General features: G+C 41.5%; 1 protein-coding gene across 2 annotated transcripts in view; it reads left to right on the top strand.

Moving 5' to 3' along the window:
• Positions 1 to 3,390: 3,390 nt before the first annotated feature.
• The window catches only part of PRKCI (protein kinase C iota), an 82,260-nt gene continuing 66,570 nt past the window's right edge, over positions 3,391 to 19,080 (top strand). The window contains exons 1-2 of one of the 2 annotated variants that reach the window (XM_003256442.4): positions 3,391 to 3,731; positions 15,985 to 16,106. In XM_003256442.4, the coding sequence (XP_003256490.1) occupies positions 3,631 to 3,731; positions 15,985 to 16,106 (223 nt within the window). In that variant the 5' untranslated portion in view covers positions 3,391 to 3,630. Of the gene's footprint in view, positions 3,732 to 5,473; positions 5,546 to 15,984; positions 16,107 to 19,080 lie in introns of those variants that run through there. The other variant, XM_030822822.1, reaches the window with a different exon arrangement.

Here is a 19,080-nt window from a genome sequence, read left to right on the forward strand (position 1 = left end):
TTAAAAGTTACTAAAAAACTACAGTAATGAAGACACTGTGATTATTGTTGAAGGATAGACAGATCAATCAAAAGAATAGAATTTAAAATCCAGGAATAAACTCTTAAATTTTGGTCATTTGATTTTTGACAATTGTGCAAACAATTAAATGGGAGAAAAATAGTCTTTTCAACAAATGATGGTGGGATAACTGAATATCCACATGCAAAGAAATCAATTTGGACCACTTACATTACACACAAAAATTAACACAAAATGGATCATAAGCTAAAAAGTAAGAGTTTAAACTATAAAACTTCTAGAAGGAAATATAGGTGTAAACCTTCATGATCTTAGATTACACAAAGCCCTCTTAGACACGACACTAAAAACATAAATAACATATAGTCTGGCACACGGTAAAACAAACAAAAATCATACGTGACAACAACAAAATAGATAAATTAGACCTCGTCAAAATTAAAAATTTTTATGCTGCAAATAATACCATCAAAAATATGAAAAGATTAAAAAAATGAAAAGATAATGCACAGAGTGGGAGAAAATATTTGCAAATAATCTAATAAGAGATGTATTTCCAGAATATATAAAGAGCTCTGGCCAGGCATGGTGGTTCACACCTGTAATCTTAGCACTTTGGGAAGTCAAGGTGGGAAGATGACTTGAGCCCAGGAGTTGAAGATCAGCCTTGACATTATAGGAAGACCTAGTCGCTACAAAAATGAGAAAAAAATATTAGCTGGGTGTGGTGGCATATGCCTATGGGCCCAGCTACTCAGTAGGCTGAAGTGGGAGGATCGCTTGAGCCCAGGAGTTGGAGAGCTGTGATCATGCCATGCACTCCAGTCTGTGCAACAGAGCAAGATCTTGTCTTGAAGAAAAAAAAAAAGAAAAGAGAGAACTCTTACAACTCAGTAAAAAAAAGACAACCCAATTTAAAAATGATTAAAGGATCTGAATAGATAGTTCTCCAAAAAGATACATAAATGGCCAATAAAAACATGAAAAGATACCCAACATCATTAGTCATTAGGGAGATGCACATCAAAACCATAATGAGATACCACTTCACAACCACTAGGATGGTTATGATAAAGAAGATGGGAAAAAGAACAAGTATTGGCAAGGACATTAAAAAAAATGAAACCTTCACTGGGCACGGTGGCTTACACCTGTAATCTCAGCACTTTGGGAGGCCGAGGCAGGCAGATGGCTTCAGTCCAGGAGATTGAGACCAGCCTGGACAACATGGCAAAACCCCGGCGCTACAAAAAACACAAAATTTAGCTGGGTGTGGTGGCGCATGCCTGTAGTCCCAGCTACTAGCGATGTTCAGAATAGAAAAATTCATAGCAACAGAAAAGATATTATTGGTTGCCAGGGGTTGAGGAAAGTGGGGAGTAACTGTTAATGGATATGCAGTTACTTTCAGGGTGCTGAAAATACTCTGGGTTTAGATAGAAATGATGGTTGCACAACTTTGTGAAGATACTTAAAACTATCAAATTGTATATTTTAAATGAATAAATTGTATGGCATGTGAAGTATCTTTTTTTAAAAAAATGAGACGGGATCTCACTGTGCATTGTGTTGCCCAGGGACGGAGTCTCGCTGGAGTGCAGTGGTGCAGTCTCAGAGGCGCACTGCAACCTCTGCCTCCTGGGTTTAAGCGATTCTCGTGCCTCAGCCTCCAGAGTAGCTGGGATTACAGGTGCCCGTATATTTTATAGTATATTCCATAATTAATTGCTCCATATTAAACTTGCTGATGCAGGTCTCCAATTGCTGAAAAACCTGATACCAAGTTTTCCAATAGGATTTTTTTGTTTGTTTAAGAGATGGGGGTCTCACCATGTTGCTCAGGCTGGCCTTGAACTCGTGGGATCAAGTGATCCTCCTGCCTCAGCCTCTCAAAGGCTGGGACTACAGGCATGTAGCACTTTGCCTGACTCAAGGGGAATTTTTAGTAAGAGTATATAATCCAAGTCTGTAGCAGTTGGAGGATGTCGTACCACGCTGAAGTGTCACACATAACTGATGACTCAGTCCCCCAAGCCTATTTTATCACCATAAAGAAAGCTATTTCTTTGATTATTCCAACTCTTTCAGCACCAGGACTGCTGCAGGGCTGGATTCATGCTACCTGTAGTTACAGTGTAAATTATGTGTCAGAGCCAAGATCCTAGGAAAGTCAGAGACTAGGTTACAAGGACGATTCTTTTTTTTTTTTTTTTGAGACGGAGCGTTGCTCTGTCGCCCAGGCTGGAGTGCAGTGGCACAATCTTGGCTCACTGCAACCTCCGCCTCCCTGGTTCACGCCATTCTCCTGCCTTAGCCTCCCGAGTAGTTGGGACTACAGGCACCCGCCACCACGCCCGGCTAATTTTTTGTATTTTTAGTAGAGACAGGATTTCACCGTGTTAGCCAGGATGGTCTCATCTCCTGACCTTGTGATCCACCCGCCTCGGCCTCCCAAAGTGCTGGGGTTACAGGCTTGAGCCGCCGCGCCCGGCCAAGGACGATTCTTTCTAATCTTTGGTAAGCCAGTTTTTAACAGAATGAAATGCTCTTGGATTCACTGACTTGATTGGGTAAATATTCATTGTGCTCTTGTTCCATGCAAGGGCAGTCTACAAGGGCCTAGATATGGGGGCTCCCAAAGAAGAAAAATCGGTTTTTCGTCATATCTTCTGGTTGAGTTTCTTCCTTTATTATATTTGTTACATATGTTATTAAATTATTTCCATAAAAGAGGTTATGCTGAGCAGGTAACCAAATTCTTGTTCCCCCAATAGACATGTATAATTCAGACGATTTATGCAATTAGAAGAAGGGAGACTTCATCAGTTAATAAAGTCTAGAACGTGAGGAAGCCCAGTCATTTCCAGGACCTTCAGATGCCCAAGCTGGATCCAGGTTTTCCACCCCGACAGCTCCAGGGAGCACGCTGGAGAGGCAGACTTCACCAGCGGGAAGGCGCGGCACCGTACGCGCAAGGAACCTCAAGTCCCAGAATCCCATGAGGACTCCAAATCCCAGAAACCTGCACGCAAATCTATCCCGGGTGCCAAGTCGGCCGACAGCAGACGTGACCAAGTTGCGAGGCAAGGGTGAGGTGTCGAAGAATTCGTCCCTACCATTGTCCCTGCAGGGAAGAGACTTTAGTGATCTAGAGCTGGTCATTGTCTCTTTCACAATTCGCGTGAAAGCACCCCTCCCGGCGTGTTTGATGCCATGACCAGCGTCTCCTATTCCCTCTGTCCCCTTTCTCTGCCCCCGTAAGGATGGTTCAGCCCGGCATTGAGGCTCCTTGAGCTGGCTGGATGGTTGCGCCCGCCCTACCCCGGAATGTGGGCCTTTGGAGGGAGCTAAGTGGGAGGGACCGACGCAGGAGGTGTCTTGGGCCCAGACGGCTGTAGAGGCGGCGGCGCCTACGGGCAGTGGGAGGAGCCGCGCGGTTCCGGCTGCTTGGGCGAGGCGACCCTTGCATCGGCGCTGCGGGCTAGGTGGGCAGGTAGGTGGGCGGACGGCCGCGGTTCTCCGACAGGCGCGGGCGGCGGAGTCCCCCACGGCGCCCGAAGCGCCCCCCCGCACCCCCGGCCTCCAGCGTTGAGGCGGGGGAGTGAGGAGATGCCGACCCAGAGGGACAGCTGCACCATGTCCCACACGGTCGCAGGCGGCGGCAGCGGGGACCATTCCCACCAGGTCCGGGTGAAAGCCTACTACCGCGGGTGAGTGTCCTGGGGCAGGGCGGTGGGCGGGAGGGGACAGGCCGGCTCCACTCGGCGTGGAGGAGGGGAGGGTGAGGGGCTGGAGGTGTTGTGGGCGGGTTGGGCTGGGCGAGCGGGCGGCTCCGGTGACTCAGGGTGGGGACGAAGCAAGGGGTTGCAGGACTGAGGGCGCCCCCAGGTATGGCGGTGTGGGGACCCAAGGGGCCAGAGTAGGGTCCGAGGAGGAACCTAGGGATAGAGTGGTGCACCTGGTGTGGACGAGAGACTCGCCTGCAGAGAGCTTTGTAGGGGCCTTGCATCCTTAAGTCTGGGTGTATTTGGGGTTGCGAGTTGAGGATTCCAAGTGATGCCTTAGTTAAGTCAGTTTGCTGTGGGGATAGAAAACGGGACTGCTTCAGTTAGCTGGCCGTTTTGATTACCAGCAGGCCTAACGCCTTTGGTTCTCTTAGATATACTTTCATCCCCGTTGTGTTCACGTAGTGTATCTGCACTGCCAGTATATTAGACGTAGGGGTTGTATTTAAGAATCAAGTCGATGCGTTTTCAGGGACGTGCAGTGGGTACTTATGTGTCGTCAAGATTAAGCTGCATGTGTGTAAATCAAAATTTTGTGAGCCTTTCTTTCTCAGTGTTCAGTTTCAGCGACTACCCGATAGGGTGAGATACTGCAAGGTGAGGAGAGTAGCCTAGTTACAGTTTTAAATTCTCTGATCTTCACTTCCTTACTATGCTTACAAGAAAAAACCCAGGTCTAAGTTCATTGTGTTAAATCATTTTCTATCAGTGACGCAAATTGCCCCCTTCCTTTAAATTCAGTTATGGTTTGAATTTTTTTTGAGATAATTATGTTTAGGAGCATTTGAAACATGAAATGTTAGTGTGACCATAAAGGTTTGAGACTGAGAAGTCACAGAAAACCCAGCTACTTTGGCTTGCCTTACTGCTTGTCCAGGTAGAAGTAAATTGCTTTAAAAAACTCAAGCAGTACTAGGTTGAAATTGCAGTGCATACTTTTACATTCCTGAGAGGATCAGTGAAGATAGCAAACTCTCAAACTGCCTCTCTTGTTTTGATTTCAAAGAAAATCTAAGCCCCTAAATGTTGTATTGATTCGATGTAAGGACTTTCAAGTTTACTGCCATGAAGCCTCTGGCCTCTGTTTATTATTAGCCTGACTGTATGCAGGAGTAGTTTATTGGAGTTATATTGGACAGTATGATACCTTTGTGTTTAAACAGGTAAAATTGATTAAGGAGGTTTTGATTTTAAATCAGTACCAAGAAATGTGTGGATATTTTTTAAAGTTTGTAGTTGTCACAAGAGTTGTTTTGACTTGAGGATGGTCAGCCATGAACTTTGCAAGGTGAGAAAAAAGCTTCCTTTGCTTTTTTTTAAGCCCTTACCTGTAATTTGATGAATGAGATGTTTCACTTTATTCTTTTATTTTATTTTTGTTTGTTTGTATTTGAGACAGGGTCTTACTCTGTTACCCATGCTGGAGTGCAGTGGCACAATCTCGGCTCACTGCACTCTCCGCCTCCCGGGTTCAAGCAATTCGCCTGCCTCAGCCTCCTGAGTAGCTGGGATTACAGGCATGTGCCACCACACCCGGCTAATTTTTGTATTTTTAGTAAAGACGGGGTTTCACCATGTTGGCCAGGCATGTCTTGAACTCCTGGCCTCAAATGATGCGCTCGCCTCGGCTTCCCAAATCGCTGGGATTACAGGCATGAGCCACTGCACCTGGCCCTAAGGCTTTCAATAAATTCTTGACTTATTAATTGAGATCATCTTCTCCAGTGAGTCTATGAAAGGTAAGAAATTAGTGCTTCTTTCTATTTTCCCATTTGTATTAGTTTGACACATGTAAATAGGCCCAGTTAGTAAATGAAAATCATTGTAAACTTCTGCTTTGAGAAGAAATCAAATTCTTGCGGTACTTCATGAATTTAGATAGCAAATTATCTTGGCTTATTGCTCCAGTTATTAAAAAGAAGAGAATAAGGACATACAGCTTCTTTAATGTTTGACTAAAATTTTTCCAAGACATTCAAGGTAACATTGTCTTTTAAAATCCGTGAAATTTTGCTGAGGTGCAAATAACCTCTTGCCCATTGTATACTAGTCTTTGCTCAATGAAAGCTTTCTAATGGTACCTTCATTTCAAGCCTCATTTAAAGACAATATCAGCACTCTAAATTGTACCAAATTCCTGTCCTCTGAAATTAGATGTTAAGGTTATGTGTTTGTATAGTCTAAACTGATGATTGTGGTATTACATATTCAGCTGCTCATTAATATAGATGAAGCTAAAATGAGTCATGGACAAGGATAGTTAATAAACAGGTTGGCTAACTAGAACACCTACCTGATTTTAAAATAGAAAATCCTTCCTTTATACCAAGAAATGTAAGAACATTCTGCATTTGAAAAAGTTTTCTTTTCTCTCCAATATTCTGAAGGGCCATTATTACATAGCATTTCCTCTATCCCTCTATCCTTTTCTTTTCTTTTCTTTTCGAGACAAGGTCTCACTGTGTTGCCCAGGCTAATTTCAAACTCCTGGGCTCAAGTGATCCTCCTCCCGCAGCCTCTCAAGGTGCTGGGATTACAGGTGTGAGCCACTGTGCCTGGCTCCACTACCCTTTTCTAACAATATTTCTTTCCAGTGAATGTTGACTCATTTAATAGCCAGCATTTTTTTAGTGAAAAAAATTGCCCTCTCTTTTCGAAGATGTGTATAGTGTTGTTATTCTGTTAAGCTTGATCTCAGTGAAAACGTGTAATCTCTCTAGATCTAATAACATTTAATTTTTTCCAAATTTTTATTTTATTTTATTTATTTTTTTGGAGATGGAGTCTTGCTCTGTCGCCTGGGCTGGAGTGCAGTGGCGTGATCTCGGCTCATTGCAACCTCCACCTCCCAGGTTCAAGCGATTCTCCTGCCTCTGCCTCCCGAGTAGCTGGGACTACAGGTGCCTGCCACCACGCCCAGCTAATTTTTGTATTTTAGTAGAGACGGGTTTTCACCATGTTGGCCAGGTTGGTCTCCAACTCCTGACCTCGAGTGATCCACCCATCTTGGTCTCCCAAAGTGCTGGGATTACAGGTATGAGCCATCTTGCCCAGCCAATTTATATCTAGTTTTTAAGCAAGAGATTAATAGCACTGAAAATTCAATTTTATTGGACACCACATTTTGCTTAGATGCCTTTCTCATGGCCTGCACCCGTCTTTTCCTAGCAAGGAAGGTTTTCAGTGAGGGGCCTTCAATCATTACCTAGTGGTATTAGTTTGGAGGAAGAGAAACAGGTTTCATTAATTAGTGATAAACTGTCAATGTATGTGCTTATCCTTATATAAAATTACTTGATATTATGGGATAGACTTTAACAAGGCAACATCTGGACTGCTCATTTCTTTACCTTATATATGTATGGAAATTTTTGCAGAAAGCTTGTAAAAGTTCTTTTTAAACCACTGCTGTCAAGCAGTAATAACAATGCAGAGGATTCCTTCTGTGCACATCTAGAAATAAAAGATTGTTAACTCTTTGCATATTTGGAATAGCTGCTTCAGTGAAGAAGTATGTAGGATTTTTCTTACTGTGAACAAGTCTTGGCAAGACTTGTTTTTGAAAGAAATGCAAGATTATTTTAGCAATATACTGTAGTAATGGTTCTGAGGAAATACAAGTGGTATCTTGAGGGTTGGGGGGATGTTAGCTGATTGGTCTTAGAGCTTCAGTCATGGCACCTGATCCTAGGGCAGCTGATCCATAGCTTGGCCAGAGAGAGAAAAAAATAGAGCATACTAGCCTGGTGCCAAAAAACCCAAACCAAACACAGAAAACCCTCAGAAATTTGAATGAGAAAATATGGAGATAAAATTGGTCAGCACTGGGAACTGAAGCTGGAGTTGCAGGGAGAGTCTGGCAAGGCCAGAACTGACAATGTGCAAATGAAAGATGTGAAGAGGCAGAAACTGAGGAAGCAAAGGAGAAAGAAGCAACTCTGTACAGAAAAATTCTCCCCACAGGTCCTTAGTTCATGATGGCTTTCTAATGCAACTCCCACCCCCCTTTTACAACTTTAGTGTCTTGTTTTTTTTTTTTTATGATTGAAATGAGCCTAATTTAAACATGAATTTTAAAAATTCCAGTCTTGCTTGAGATTTCAAATATTACCAGAGATTATTCAAACTGAGTTTAGTAAATATTGCTGAACATCTGTAATAAAGGCACATGATGCTGTCGTAGGCACAGAGAATGTAGAGGTAGGTAAGGCTCTGCCTTTAAGGAACTAAGTGACTTGTGGAGAGAAAGACATATAAAAGTTACAATGGAAACAGTTAAATTTGAAGTACTATTTGCAGGAATGGATATTGGGGAGGAGTTTGGGGTGAAGGAACCCTTCCTAGAGGAAATGTCTGAGGCTTTTGAAGGATAACTAGGAGTTTGCCTGGTGAATAATGATGTTAGGTGGGTGTTATAGGCATTAAACAACCACATGGTAAGTTTGGAGAATTAAGATCAGTTTGGTTGTTAGTCTTATATTCATTCCTTATTAGGATATAAAGTATGAAGTGGGCACTGATGAGAAATGAGGCTAAGAAATTTCACAGGGGGCTAGATTGTGAAGGCTCTTGAATGTCATACTGCAGAGTTCAGACTTTTCCTCATTGATGAAAATTTTAAGTACGAGAAATACATGATCAGATTTGCATTTTAGAAAGCTAACACTTGAAATCAGTATGGGAGATGGATTGGTGATGGGTGAAACTAATTTGGAGGCTTTTGAAGTAGTCCAGGTGAGAGATTTTAAGGAGAGAGAAAAGAGTATATGGATTCAGTGGAAGTTTTAAGGGGTAGTATCAGCAGAATTAAAGATAGTCTTGTGGGGTTGATGGGAGTTGGACAACTCATAGGTTTCTCATTTAAGAGGGACTGGGGAATGTGGAAGAGATTTGTGGGAGAAGTTAATTAATTGGCTGAAACAGTTCACTGAATTTTGAGTTCTAGGTGCTTATGAGGCATTCAGGAGGAAATGTCAGAAAGAACAGAACAATTATTTATTGTCTCTCTGCTCTATGTTGCAAGCACTGTGCTTGACAGCTAACCTATGTAGGAATGTGGTTGAGAATGATAATAGAAACAGAAATGACACTAGTGGCCAAATACAGATCACAAAGGCAAGGCACTAAAACTAAATTTTAAAAATACAGAAATACAGAAAGAGGCTGGGTACGGTGGTTCATGCCTGTAATCCCAACACTTTGGGAGGTCAGGGCAGGTGAATCACTTGAGCCTAGGAGTTGGAGACCAGCCTTGGCTGAATGTGGTGAAACCCTATCTTTACAAAAAAATGAGCCTGTAGTCCTAGCTACTGGGAGGGTGAGATGGGAGAATCACGTGAGGCCAGGAAGTCAAAGCTGCAGTGAGCCGTGATTGCACCACTGCACTCCAGCCGGGGCAACAGAGTGAGACCCTGTCTTAAAAAAAAAAAATATATACACATACACACACATACATATACACACACATACAAAGTTCCCCTGTAGTCTCTCACTCCCACCTTATTTTATTTTATTAGTTTATTTTTACATGTTTAAAGGGTACAAGTACAGATTTCTTTCTTTCTTACATGTTTGTATCATGTAGTGGTGAAGTCTGGTCACTTAGTGTACCCATCACCTGAACAGTAAACAGTAAACCCTAGAAAATTACCTGTACCTGATAGGTATTTTTCAATTCTCACTCCCCTCCCACCTTTTGTAGTCGCCAGTGGCTATTATTCCCTCTTTATGTCCATGTGTACCCTTTGTTTAGCTCTCACTTATAAGTGAGAATATGTGGTATCTGGCTTTCTGTTTCTGATTTTTTTCACCAGGGATAATGGCCTTCAGTTCCATCCATGCTGGTGTAGAAGACGTGATTTTGTTCTTTTTTTTATGGCTGTCTTGCTCTCACTTTCTAGAGGTAGCCATCGTTAACAGTTTGGGATATTCTATATCGTATCAGTATATTTATAAGTATAGATATGTATGTGCATACACACACATAGACATACCCTTTATTTTTCCAATAAATGAGTTCATATTTCCACACATGCGTCTGCAACTTGATTTTAAAAATCGTGGTCATCTTTCCATTCCAGGGTAGACAGACCTCTTTATAGTTGGTAATACAGTGTTCTACAGTTGTTGTTGTTGTTGTTTTAAGAGACAGAGTCTGATTCTGTTGCCTACGCTGGAGTGCAGTGGCATCATCTAGGTCCTCTGCAGCCTCAGCCACTCTGGGTTCAAGCAGTCCTCCCACCTCAGCCTCCTGAGTAGCTAGGATTAGCGCACGCCACTAGGCTCAGCTAATTTTTTTAAATATATTTTGTAGAGACAGGGCTGGTCTCAAGCTCCTGTGCTCAAGCGATTCTCCTGCCTCGGCCTCTCAAAGTGTAGGAATTACAGGCATGAGCCATTGCGCCCAGCCACCATAATATGTTTAATCTTTCTTCGGATTGGTTAACATTTAAAGTTGTCTTCATCAACTCACTATTTCAAATAATGTTGAAATAGTTATATTTAATAAATATTCTTGCAAATATGGTCAAAGATATGCCTATCTTGAAATATGATATTGTTTCCCAAAAGAGCTTAATTTACATTCTTAACAACAGGACTAGTGAAGCTTCTTCCTTATATTCCCATTGCATGTTATCTGTCTTTTAAATTTTTGACTGTCAGATTGGCAAAAAATGGTAACTTATTTTTACAAGTGTCTTTTATATATTAATAATCATTTGTATTTCTTCTGGATTGTTCCTATTTTACCCATTTTCTATTGTATTATTTTTCTTATTAATTTGTTGACAGGACATTGACATTTCATTAAAGTTGCCATCATTTCCCCAATCTCTTGCTGGTCTGGAGTTTTTCGTTTTTATGTCATCAAATCTGTCCTTTTTAAAAATTTCCTAGATAGTTTCTGGATTTACTGTCTTAGGTAAAAGTGTTTTTCATCTAAAAATATTCTATTTTTCTTCTATTATGCAACTTTTTTTTTTTTTTTGAGACGGAGTCTTGCTTTGTTGCCCAGGGTAGAACCCAGTGGCGTGATCTTGTTTTACTGCAACCTTTGCCTCCTGGGTTCTAACAATCCTCCTGCCTCAACCTCCTAAGTAGCTGGGATTACAGGCATGCGTCACCATGTCCGGCTAATTTTTGTATTTTTAGTAGAGACAGGGTTTTGCCATGTTGGCCAGGCTGGTCCCAAACTCGTGACCTCAAGTGATTCACCTGCCGTGGCCTCCCGAAGTGCTGGGATTTTAGGCGTGAGCCACTGCGCCTGGCCTATTAGGAAATTTTAAAGTGATTAGCTTTTCAGTGAATCTGGTATTTTGGGGTTTAGTCATTTATAGGGTACTGATACAACTTTTTTTTTTCCTCAAAATTTATTCTAATACCATTATTGGACAGATTGTCCTTTCACCACTGATTTGAAATGATAACTCTGTTAGGTACTAAATTTCCCACAATGTGCATAGGTATTTTCTATTGTTTCATTGATTTTAGGGGAGAGATCTATTTTTTGCACATACCACTATTGGTTTAATTATTGTAATATTATAGTTAACTTTGATATATGTTATGGAATGGCTTGATTCATTATTTAATTTTTTTTTTTTTTTTTTTTTTTTGAGATGGAGTCTTGCTCTGTCACCCAGGCTGGAGTGCAGTGGCGTGATCTTGGCTCACTGCAACCTCCGTCTCCCATGTTCAAGCGATTCTCCAGTCTCAGTCTCTCAAGTAGCTAGGATTACAGGCAAGGTGCTACCATGCCTGGCTAATTTTTGTATTTTTAGTGAAAATGGGGTTTCACCATGTTGACCAGGCTGGTCTGGAACTCCTTACCTCAGGTGATCCATCTGCCTCAGCCTCCCAAAGTGCTGAGATTACAGGCCTGAGCCACCGTGCCCGGCCTATTCCTATATATTTTATAATCATGTGCTTTTGTGAATGGGGTCTTCTTGTAGACCTATTATATACTGTTTTCTTTTTGTATGTTTAAACTTTCCACCTTACTAATAATTTAACTGTCTTAGAATTTTTAAGCTAGATAATGTCATCTGCAAGTAGCAATTTTGCTTCTTTTCTATATCTTATTTATTTATTTATTTATTATTTTATGTTTTTTGAGACAGAGTCTCACTCTGTCACCCATGCTGGAGTGTAGTGGTGTGATCTCAGCTCACTGCAACCTCCGCCTCTCAAGTTCAAGTGATTCTCCTGCGTCAGCCTCCTGAGTAGCTAGGATTACAGGCGTGCACCACCACACCCGGCTAATTTTTGTAGTTTTAGTAGAGATGGGGTTTCGCCATGTTGGCCAGACTGGTCTCGAACGCCTGACCTCAGGTAATCCACCCACCTTGGCCTCCCAAAGTGCTAGGATTACAGATGTGAGCCACTGCGCCCAGCCTTATTTATTTTTAGCCATTGGCTAGAATTTTCTAGACAGTACTGAATTATAGTAATAATCTCTTATCTTAGTGAAATATAATAGAAAAATTTCTGTCAATTAAAGAAGAAAGCTTTTAAAGAATTAAAGTTAGTGTTATTCAGAAATGTTACTGAGGCCGAGTGTGGTGGCTCACGCCTGTAATCGTGCCACTGCACTTCAACCTAGGTGACACAGCGAGACTCTGTCTCAAAAAAAAAAAAAAACTCAACTGAAAAAATGGAACAAAAGAAAAAGAACCGTGATAAGTATTTTGCACTTTTTTTTTTTTTGAGGCACATTCCTACTCTGTCACCCAGGCTGAGTACAGTGGTGTAATCACAGCTCACTGCAGCCTTAACTGCCCAGGCTCACTCAGTCCTCCTACCTCAGCCTCCCAAGTAGTTGGGACTGTAGGCACACACCACTATGTCTGGCTAATTTTTAATTTTTTTGTAGAGACAAGGTCTCCCTATGTTGCCCAGGCAGGCCTCGAACTCCTGTACCCAAGCAATCCTCCCACGTTGGCCTTTCAAAGTGCTGGTATTATGGCATGAGCCACCTTGCCTGGCTGCACTCATTTATTTTCATTTATTTTTCATTTTTTGAGTCAGTGTCTTCCTCCATCACCCAGGCTAGAGTGCAATGACATAGTCACAGCTCACTGTAGCCTCAACTTCCCGGGCTCAAGCTGCACTTATTTAGTCTTCATGATAATACTCAGAGGCAGATATGATTATCTCCATTTTTCAGATGATAACATTGAGACTTACTAACCCACAATACAAAGCTGGGTGTGTTTTTTTTTTAGAGACAGAGTCTTGCTCTGTCGCCCAAGCTGAAGTCCAATGGCTCGATCATGGCTCAATGCAGCCTTGAACTCCTGAGCTCAAATGATTCTCGTGAGTAGCTGGGACTACACTATGCTTGACTAATTACAAAAAAAATTTTTTTTAGAGACAGGGTCTTATTCTGTCACTCAGGCTGGCCTTGAACTCCTGAGGCGATCCTCCTGCCTCAGCATCCTGAGTAGGTGGGATTACAGGCACGAGCCACCTTGCCCAGCCAAAACTGGACCTTGAACTTCAAAGAGATTTCTCTTTTCCCCTTACTACATTGACAGGGCTTTATAACATTGCTTTTTAACTTTATTGTTAAATTTATGTTTCACAATTGTTATTTTTGAATTCACTATCTTCTTGATTATTAAAAGGTGGAAATTGCTTTATGACTTTTTTATAATTAATAATTTGGGGGGTGATACTTTGAGATTATATGAATACTCTAGTCCCCAAAACATTTTGCCCAATGGTCTTACCATTCATGGATAATCCTGCCTAAACCAATTATTATAATGGTTATTGCAAATAAAAGTATTTTTTCTGAATAGTCTAATTTAGGAGAAAAGCTTACACTGAGGTAGCAGAAGGACTGAATGTGATTCTTTTGGGGGTTTATTTTTAAAAGCAATTAGTCCTAAGGAAAAACTTTATAATAGATTCTATATTTTAGAATATGGGCACATTGAAAGCAGTTTGTCTTCTGAAGCTCAATAGCAAAATTAAAAATGCTTAAAAAAATTCAGCTAAAACCATATCTAAATTTGCCATTTTGGGAATCTTTGTGATAAAGCAGATTATATTCTGTTGAAGATCAGTGGTAAAATAATTTATGCTAATGCTGAAGTTAAACCGGAGAAAACATCATACATGCATAATTTGTTTTATACCTTTAGAATGTAATATCTTTATTTTGCAGTTCATTTTTAGCTTTGGTACTGTAACAAGGATCTGGTGATTGTGGAATGTTATGAACATAGTGGTTTTGCAATTACTGAGAGAAGTGTTTATATAAAACTCCCTTGAATGTTTTAGTTCCTGGAACTTAAGGAGTGGTAGTTGATAAAGCATAACTCCTTCGTTGAGTCTCTGATGGGTGTCTATACTTAAACTTTTTTTTTTTTGAAACGGAATCTCACTTTATTGCCCAGGCTGGAGTGCAGTGACGCAATCACGGCTCACTGCAGCCTCCGCCTCCTGGGTTCAAGCGGTTATCCTGCCTCAGCGTCCCAGGTAGCTGGGATTATAGGCGACCACCACCATGCCTGGCTAATTTTCGTATTTTTAGTAGAGACGGAGTTTCACTGTGTTTGCCGGGCTGGTCTCGAATTCCTGACCTCGAGTGATCCGCCCGCCTCAGCCTCCCAAAGTACTGGTATTACAGGTGTGAGCCACCACACCCAGCCTATACTTACACATTTTTTTTTTTTTTTTTGAGTTGGAGTTTCGCTCTTGTTGCCCAGGCTGGAGTGCAATGGTGTGGTTGGTTCACTGCAATCTCTGCCTCCCGGGTTCAAGCGATTCTCCTGCCCCAGCCTCCTGAGTAGCTGGGATTACAGGCATGTGCCACCACACCCAGTAAATTTTTTATTTTTAGTAGAGGCAGGGTTTCTCCACATTGGTCAGGCTGGTCTCGAACTCCCAACCTCAGGTGATCCATCTGCCTCAGCCTCCCAAAGTGCTGGGGTTACAGGCGTGAGCCACCATGCCCAGCCTTATATTTACACTTTTAAAATATTACACAGATGTTTTAAAAGTATTTATATGTTCTGATAAGTGTTTTTTAGCTTTTGAAAAGTAAAATTTATGGAAAAGCCTTGTTGTTTACAAATATGTTTACCTATGTGTTAATTTTAAGTGTGGACTTTGATAAGGAAGTTATATTTCGATGATATCCAGTGTAACTAATTTTTTCCCTCTTATTCAAGAAAGATAATTTTACACTTATTCTTTGACAGAGAAATTCTATGGAATTTTCTTCTTCTAATTTAATTCCAGAATACATTCTCTCAACCCTATGCCCTCATACTAGTAACCTTGAGGGTTCTTTGAAAGAAAGATTGCTTTAAAGCAAGCAATTCTCTTTTGTCATTAAAATAAGCTATTTTCTTTTTTTTTTTTTTTTTTTGAGACGGAGTCTCGCTGTCGCCCAGGCTGGAGTGCAGTGGCGCGATCTCGGCTCACTGCAGGCTCCGCCCCCCAGGGTTCACTCCATTCTCCTGCCTCAGCCTCCCGAGTAGCTGGGACTACAGGCGCCTGCCACCTCGCCCGGCTAATTTTTTGTATTTTTAGTAGAGACGGGGTTTCACCGTGTTAGCCAGGATGGTCTCGATCTCCTGACCTCGTGATCCACCCGCCTCGGCCTCCCAAAGTACTGGGATTACAGGCGTGAGCCACCGTGCCCGGCCAAAATAAGCTATTTTCTATTTTTATTTTTAAAAATTATTTAAACAGTATAATTCTGCAAATGTATATATATGTATTTGTTTTTTTATTTTCTTCTGTTTTTATTTATTTTTTTGAGACAGTCTCCTCTGTTGCCCAGGCTGGAGTGCAGTGATGTGATCTCAGCTCACTGTAACCTCCACCTCCCACGCTCCCCGCCTGAAAAGGGATCCTCCCACCTCAGCCTGTGGCTAATTTTTTTTGTATTTTTAGTAGAGACAGGGTTTCACCATGTTGCCCAGGCTGGTCTTGAGCTCCTGGGCTAAAGTGCTCTGCCCAGCTCTGCCTCCCAAAGTGCATGAGCCACCGTGCCCAGCTTGATATTTTAATTTTTACTTGAATGAAATCATTTACTGGAAGCAATGCATGTTGATGCACACACAAAATTACTGAAGTTCATCAAATTGTCAAGCATTCAGTAATATATAGAGCATTATTATTTTTAATCATTTTCAAACTTAAAACTCCTTTTCTTTTTCAGGGATATCATGATAACACATTTTGAACCTTCCATCTCCTTTGAGGGCCTTTGCAATGAGGTTCGAGACATGTGTTCTTTTGACAACGAACAGCTCTTCACCATGAAATGGATAGATGAGGAAGGTGAGTGGTAAAGACAGGGCTGCCTGTGTAAGCATTTTAAGATCTTATTTTATCATTTGTTCTAAAAAATATGAGTCCTAAAAAGTTTAAGAGGAAAGACTTAGAAATTTGATGCCGTTCTTATTTTTTTTGTAAGTATTTAAAAGAGTACTAAAGAGCACAATCTTTGTTTTGCCCCTTTTACGCCAAAATGATGTGAAATTAACTTGATTTTTTTTCTTTTTTTGAGACGGAGTCTCGCTCTATCGCCCAGGCTAGAGTGCAGTGGCCTGATCTCGGCTCACCGCAACCTCCGCCTCCCGGGTTCAAGCGATTCTCCTGCCTCAGCCTCCCAAGTAGGTGGGACTACAAGTGTGCGCCACCATGCCTGGCTAATTTTTGTATTTTTAGTAGAGACGGGGGTTTCGCTATGTTGGCCAGGCTGGTCTCAAACTCCTGACCTTATGATCTGCCCACCTCGGCCTCCTGAAGTGCTGGGGATTACAGGCATGAGCCACTGTGCCCAGCCTAACTTGACTTCTTTTAAGCATAAGGTAAGCGTCTCATCAAATAGTGTGATATTTTACTTGAATTTTTTCTTTGAATTAAATTTTTAAAAAAAAATTTTTAAAGACAGGGTCTTGCTAAGTTGTCCAGGCTGGTCTGCAACTCCTGGCCTCAAGTGATCTTCCCATCATGACCTCCCAAAGTACTGGGATTATAAGCATGAGCCACTGCATTCAGCTTCACTTTATTTTTTAATTTAATTTTTTTTTTTTTTTTTGAGACAGAGTCTGGCTCTGTTGCCCAGGCTGGAGTGTAGTGGCATGATATTAGCTCACTGCAACCTCCGCCTCCAAGGTTCAAGCAATTCTTGTGCCTCAGCCTCCCAAGTAGCTGGGATACAGGAGTGCACCACCACACCCAGATAATTTTCGTATTTGTAGTAGAGACGGGGTTTTGACGTGTCGCCCAGGCTGGTCTTGAACTCCTGGCCTCAAGTGATCTGCCCACCTAGGCCTCCCAAAGTGCTGGGATTACAGGTATGGGCCACCACACCTGGCCCCCAGCTTCACTTTAATTTCGAATATGTGTTGTCTTATATTTTAACTTAAGAGATTACCTATTTTTATGCTGAATATTACCTTAAAGAAAATATTGTGGAATGAAAGTGATTTTGACAATCATTATTTCAAAGTAGTGGCAGAAACCTGATACCTCAGTGACTTGTACTCAGAAAACATTTGTCATATATGTAGGCTTACGCCTGTAATCCCAGCACTTTAGAGTCTGAGGTGTGAGGATTGCTTGAGGCCAGGAGTTTGAGAACAGCCTGGGCAACACTGTGAGACCCTGTCTCTACAAAAAGTTTTTAAAACTTAGCTGGGTGGTAGTGTGCACCTGTGGTCCCGGCTATTTGGGAGGCTGAGGTGGGAAGATTGCTCGAGCCTGGAAGGTCAAGGCTGAAGATGGGCCCTGATTGTGCCACTGCACTCCAGCAACAAAGCAAGCAAAGCAAGACCCTGTCTCAAAAAAAAAAAAAAAAAAAAAGGAAAAAAGAAGCAAATATCTGTGTGCTGAGGACAGACATTTCCTATCCTCAAACCCGTAGTCTGATAGGGAGATGGACACGTGTAATAAATGTGATAAATGCTGGAACATAAACGCATAGGGGCCTTGAGGAATACAAAAGAAGACGCATCTATTATACATCTACAATGTTTGACCTGAACCTATAGCAGAGTAAAAGTTTTTGAGGTAGAGGAGGTGAGGAGAAAACCATATAGGCTGAAGAAGAATACGTAGAAAGGCACAGAAATGTGAAGAACATGTTGAGTGAAAAGCAGTAATTCACTACATCTGAAGTATGAAGTGGTGAGGTATGAGTTGGCCTACAGTTTAACAGGATCCACGGGTGAGTTGTATGAATACAGAAATTTGTTTGAGAAGCATGAGACTAGATCCCCAAGAGCTTTGCAGATCACATTAAATTTTATTTTACATGACTATTGTGGAAGTCTAGTTAAAAGGTACCCTAAAGAAAGGGTGGGTTGGGGGTGAGGGATAAAGGCCTACATATTGGGTACAGTGTACACTGCTCAGGTGATAGGTGCACCAAAATCTCAGAAGTCACCGCTAAAAGAACTTATTCATGTAACCAAACACCACCTGCTCCTTGAAAACCTGTGGAAATAAAAAAAAAAAAAAGAAGATACCCTAAATATACTACTTATACTACTTTTTTACAATAGTTTTCTGTTAATTGTTATATGAATAGAATTTCATTTTAAGGAATGTCATAATATTTAGCTCAATATTTGGGATCATTTCTATCTTCCCTGATATAAAGAGCCCTGGAAAGTCATTATTGAGGCCCCAAGCTGTAGGTAAACACAAACACATTCTCATTTTTTAAAACAGTGTTCCTGAAGTAATTCATGTTCACTGTTCAGGAAAAAAAGTAGTGCAAAAATTTATGAAATGTAAAAAGAAGCCTCCTGTTTTTCCTTTTTTCTCTCTCCTCCCTCACCAATTCCAATTGTAAGAGAAGAATAGCTTAGTATGTATCCTTCTATATATTTTCTATGCATTTGCAAACATGTATGTTTCTATAAATTCTTTATTAACAGTTTTATTAACATGACAAATGACATACAGCTGATACTTTGCAGTCCTTGTGGGCATGGGGAGCTTGGAGCCCAGTGCCACCCACCCTGGCCCTCCATGGCCTTAAAAAAAAATTATATGGGGCTGGGCATGGTTTCTCATGCCTATAATCCCAGCATTTTGGGAGGCCGAGGCAGGTGGATGACCTGAGGTCAGGAGTTCGAGACCAGCCTGACCAACGTAGTGAAACCCCATCTGTACTGAAAATATAAAAATTAGCTGAGCTTGGTGGCAGGTGCCTGTAATCCCAGCTACTAGAGAGGGTGAGGCAGGAGAATCGCTTGAACCTGGGAGACGGAGGTTACAGTGAGGCGAGATTGCGTCCTTG

The sequence above is a fragment of the Nomascus leucogenys genome, chromosome 11, assembly GCF_006542625.1.
Source record: "Nomascus leucogenys isolate Asia chromosome 11, Asia_NLE_v1, whole genome shotgun sequence".
NCBI lineage: Eukaryota > Metazoa > Chordata > Mammalia > Primates > Hylobatidae > Nomascus > Nomascus leucogenys.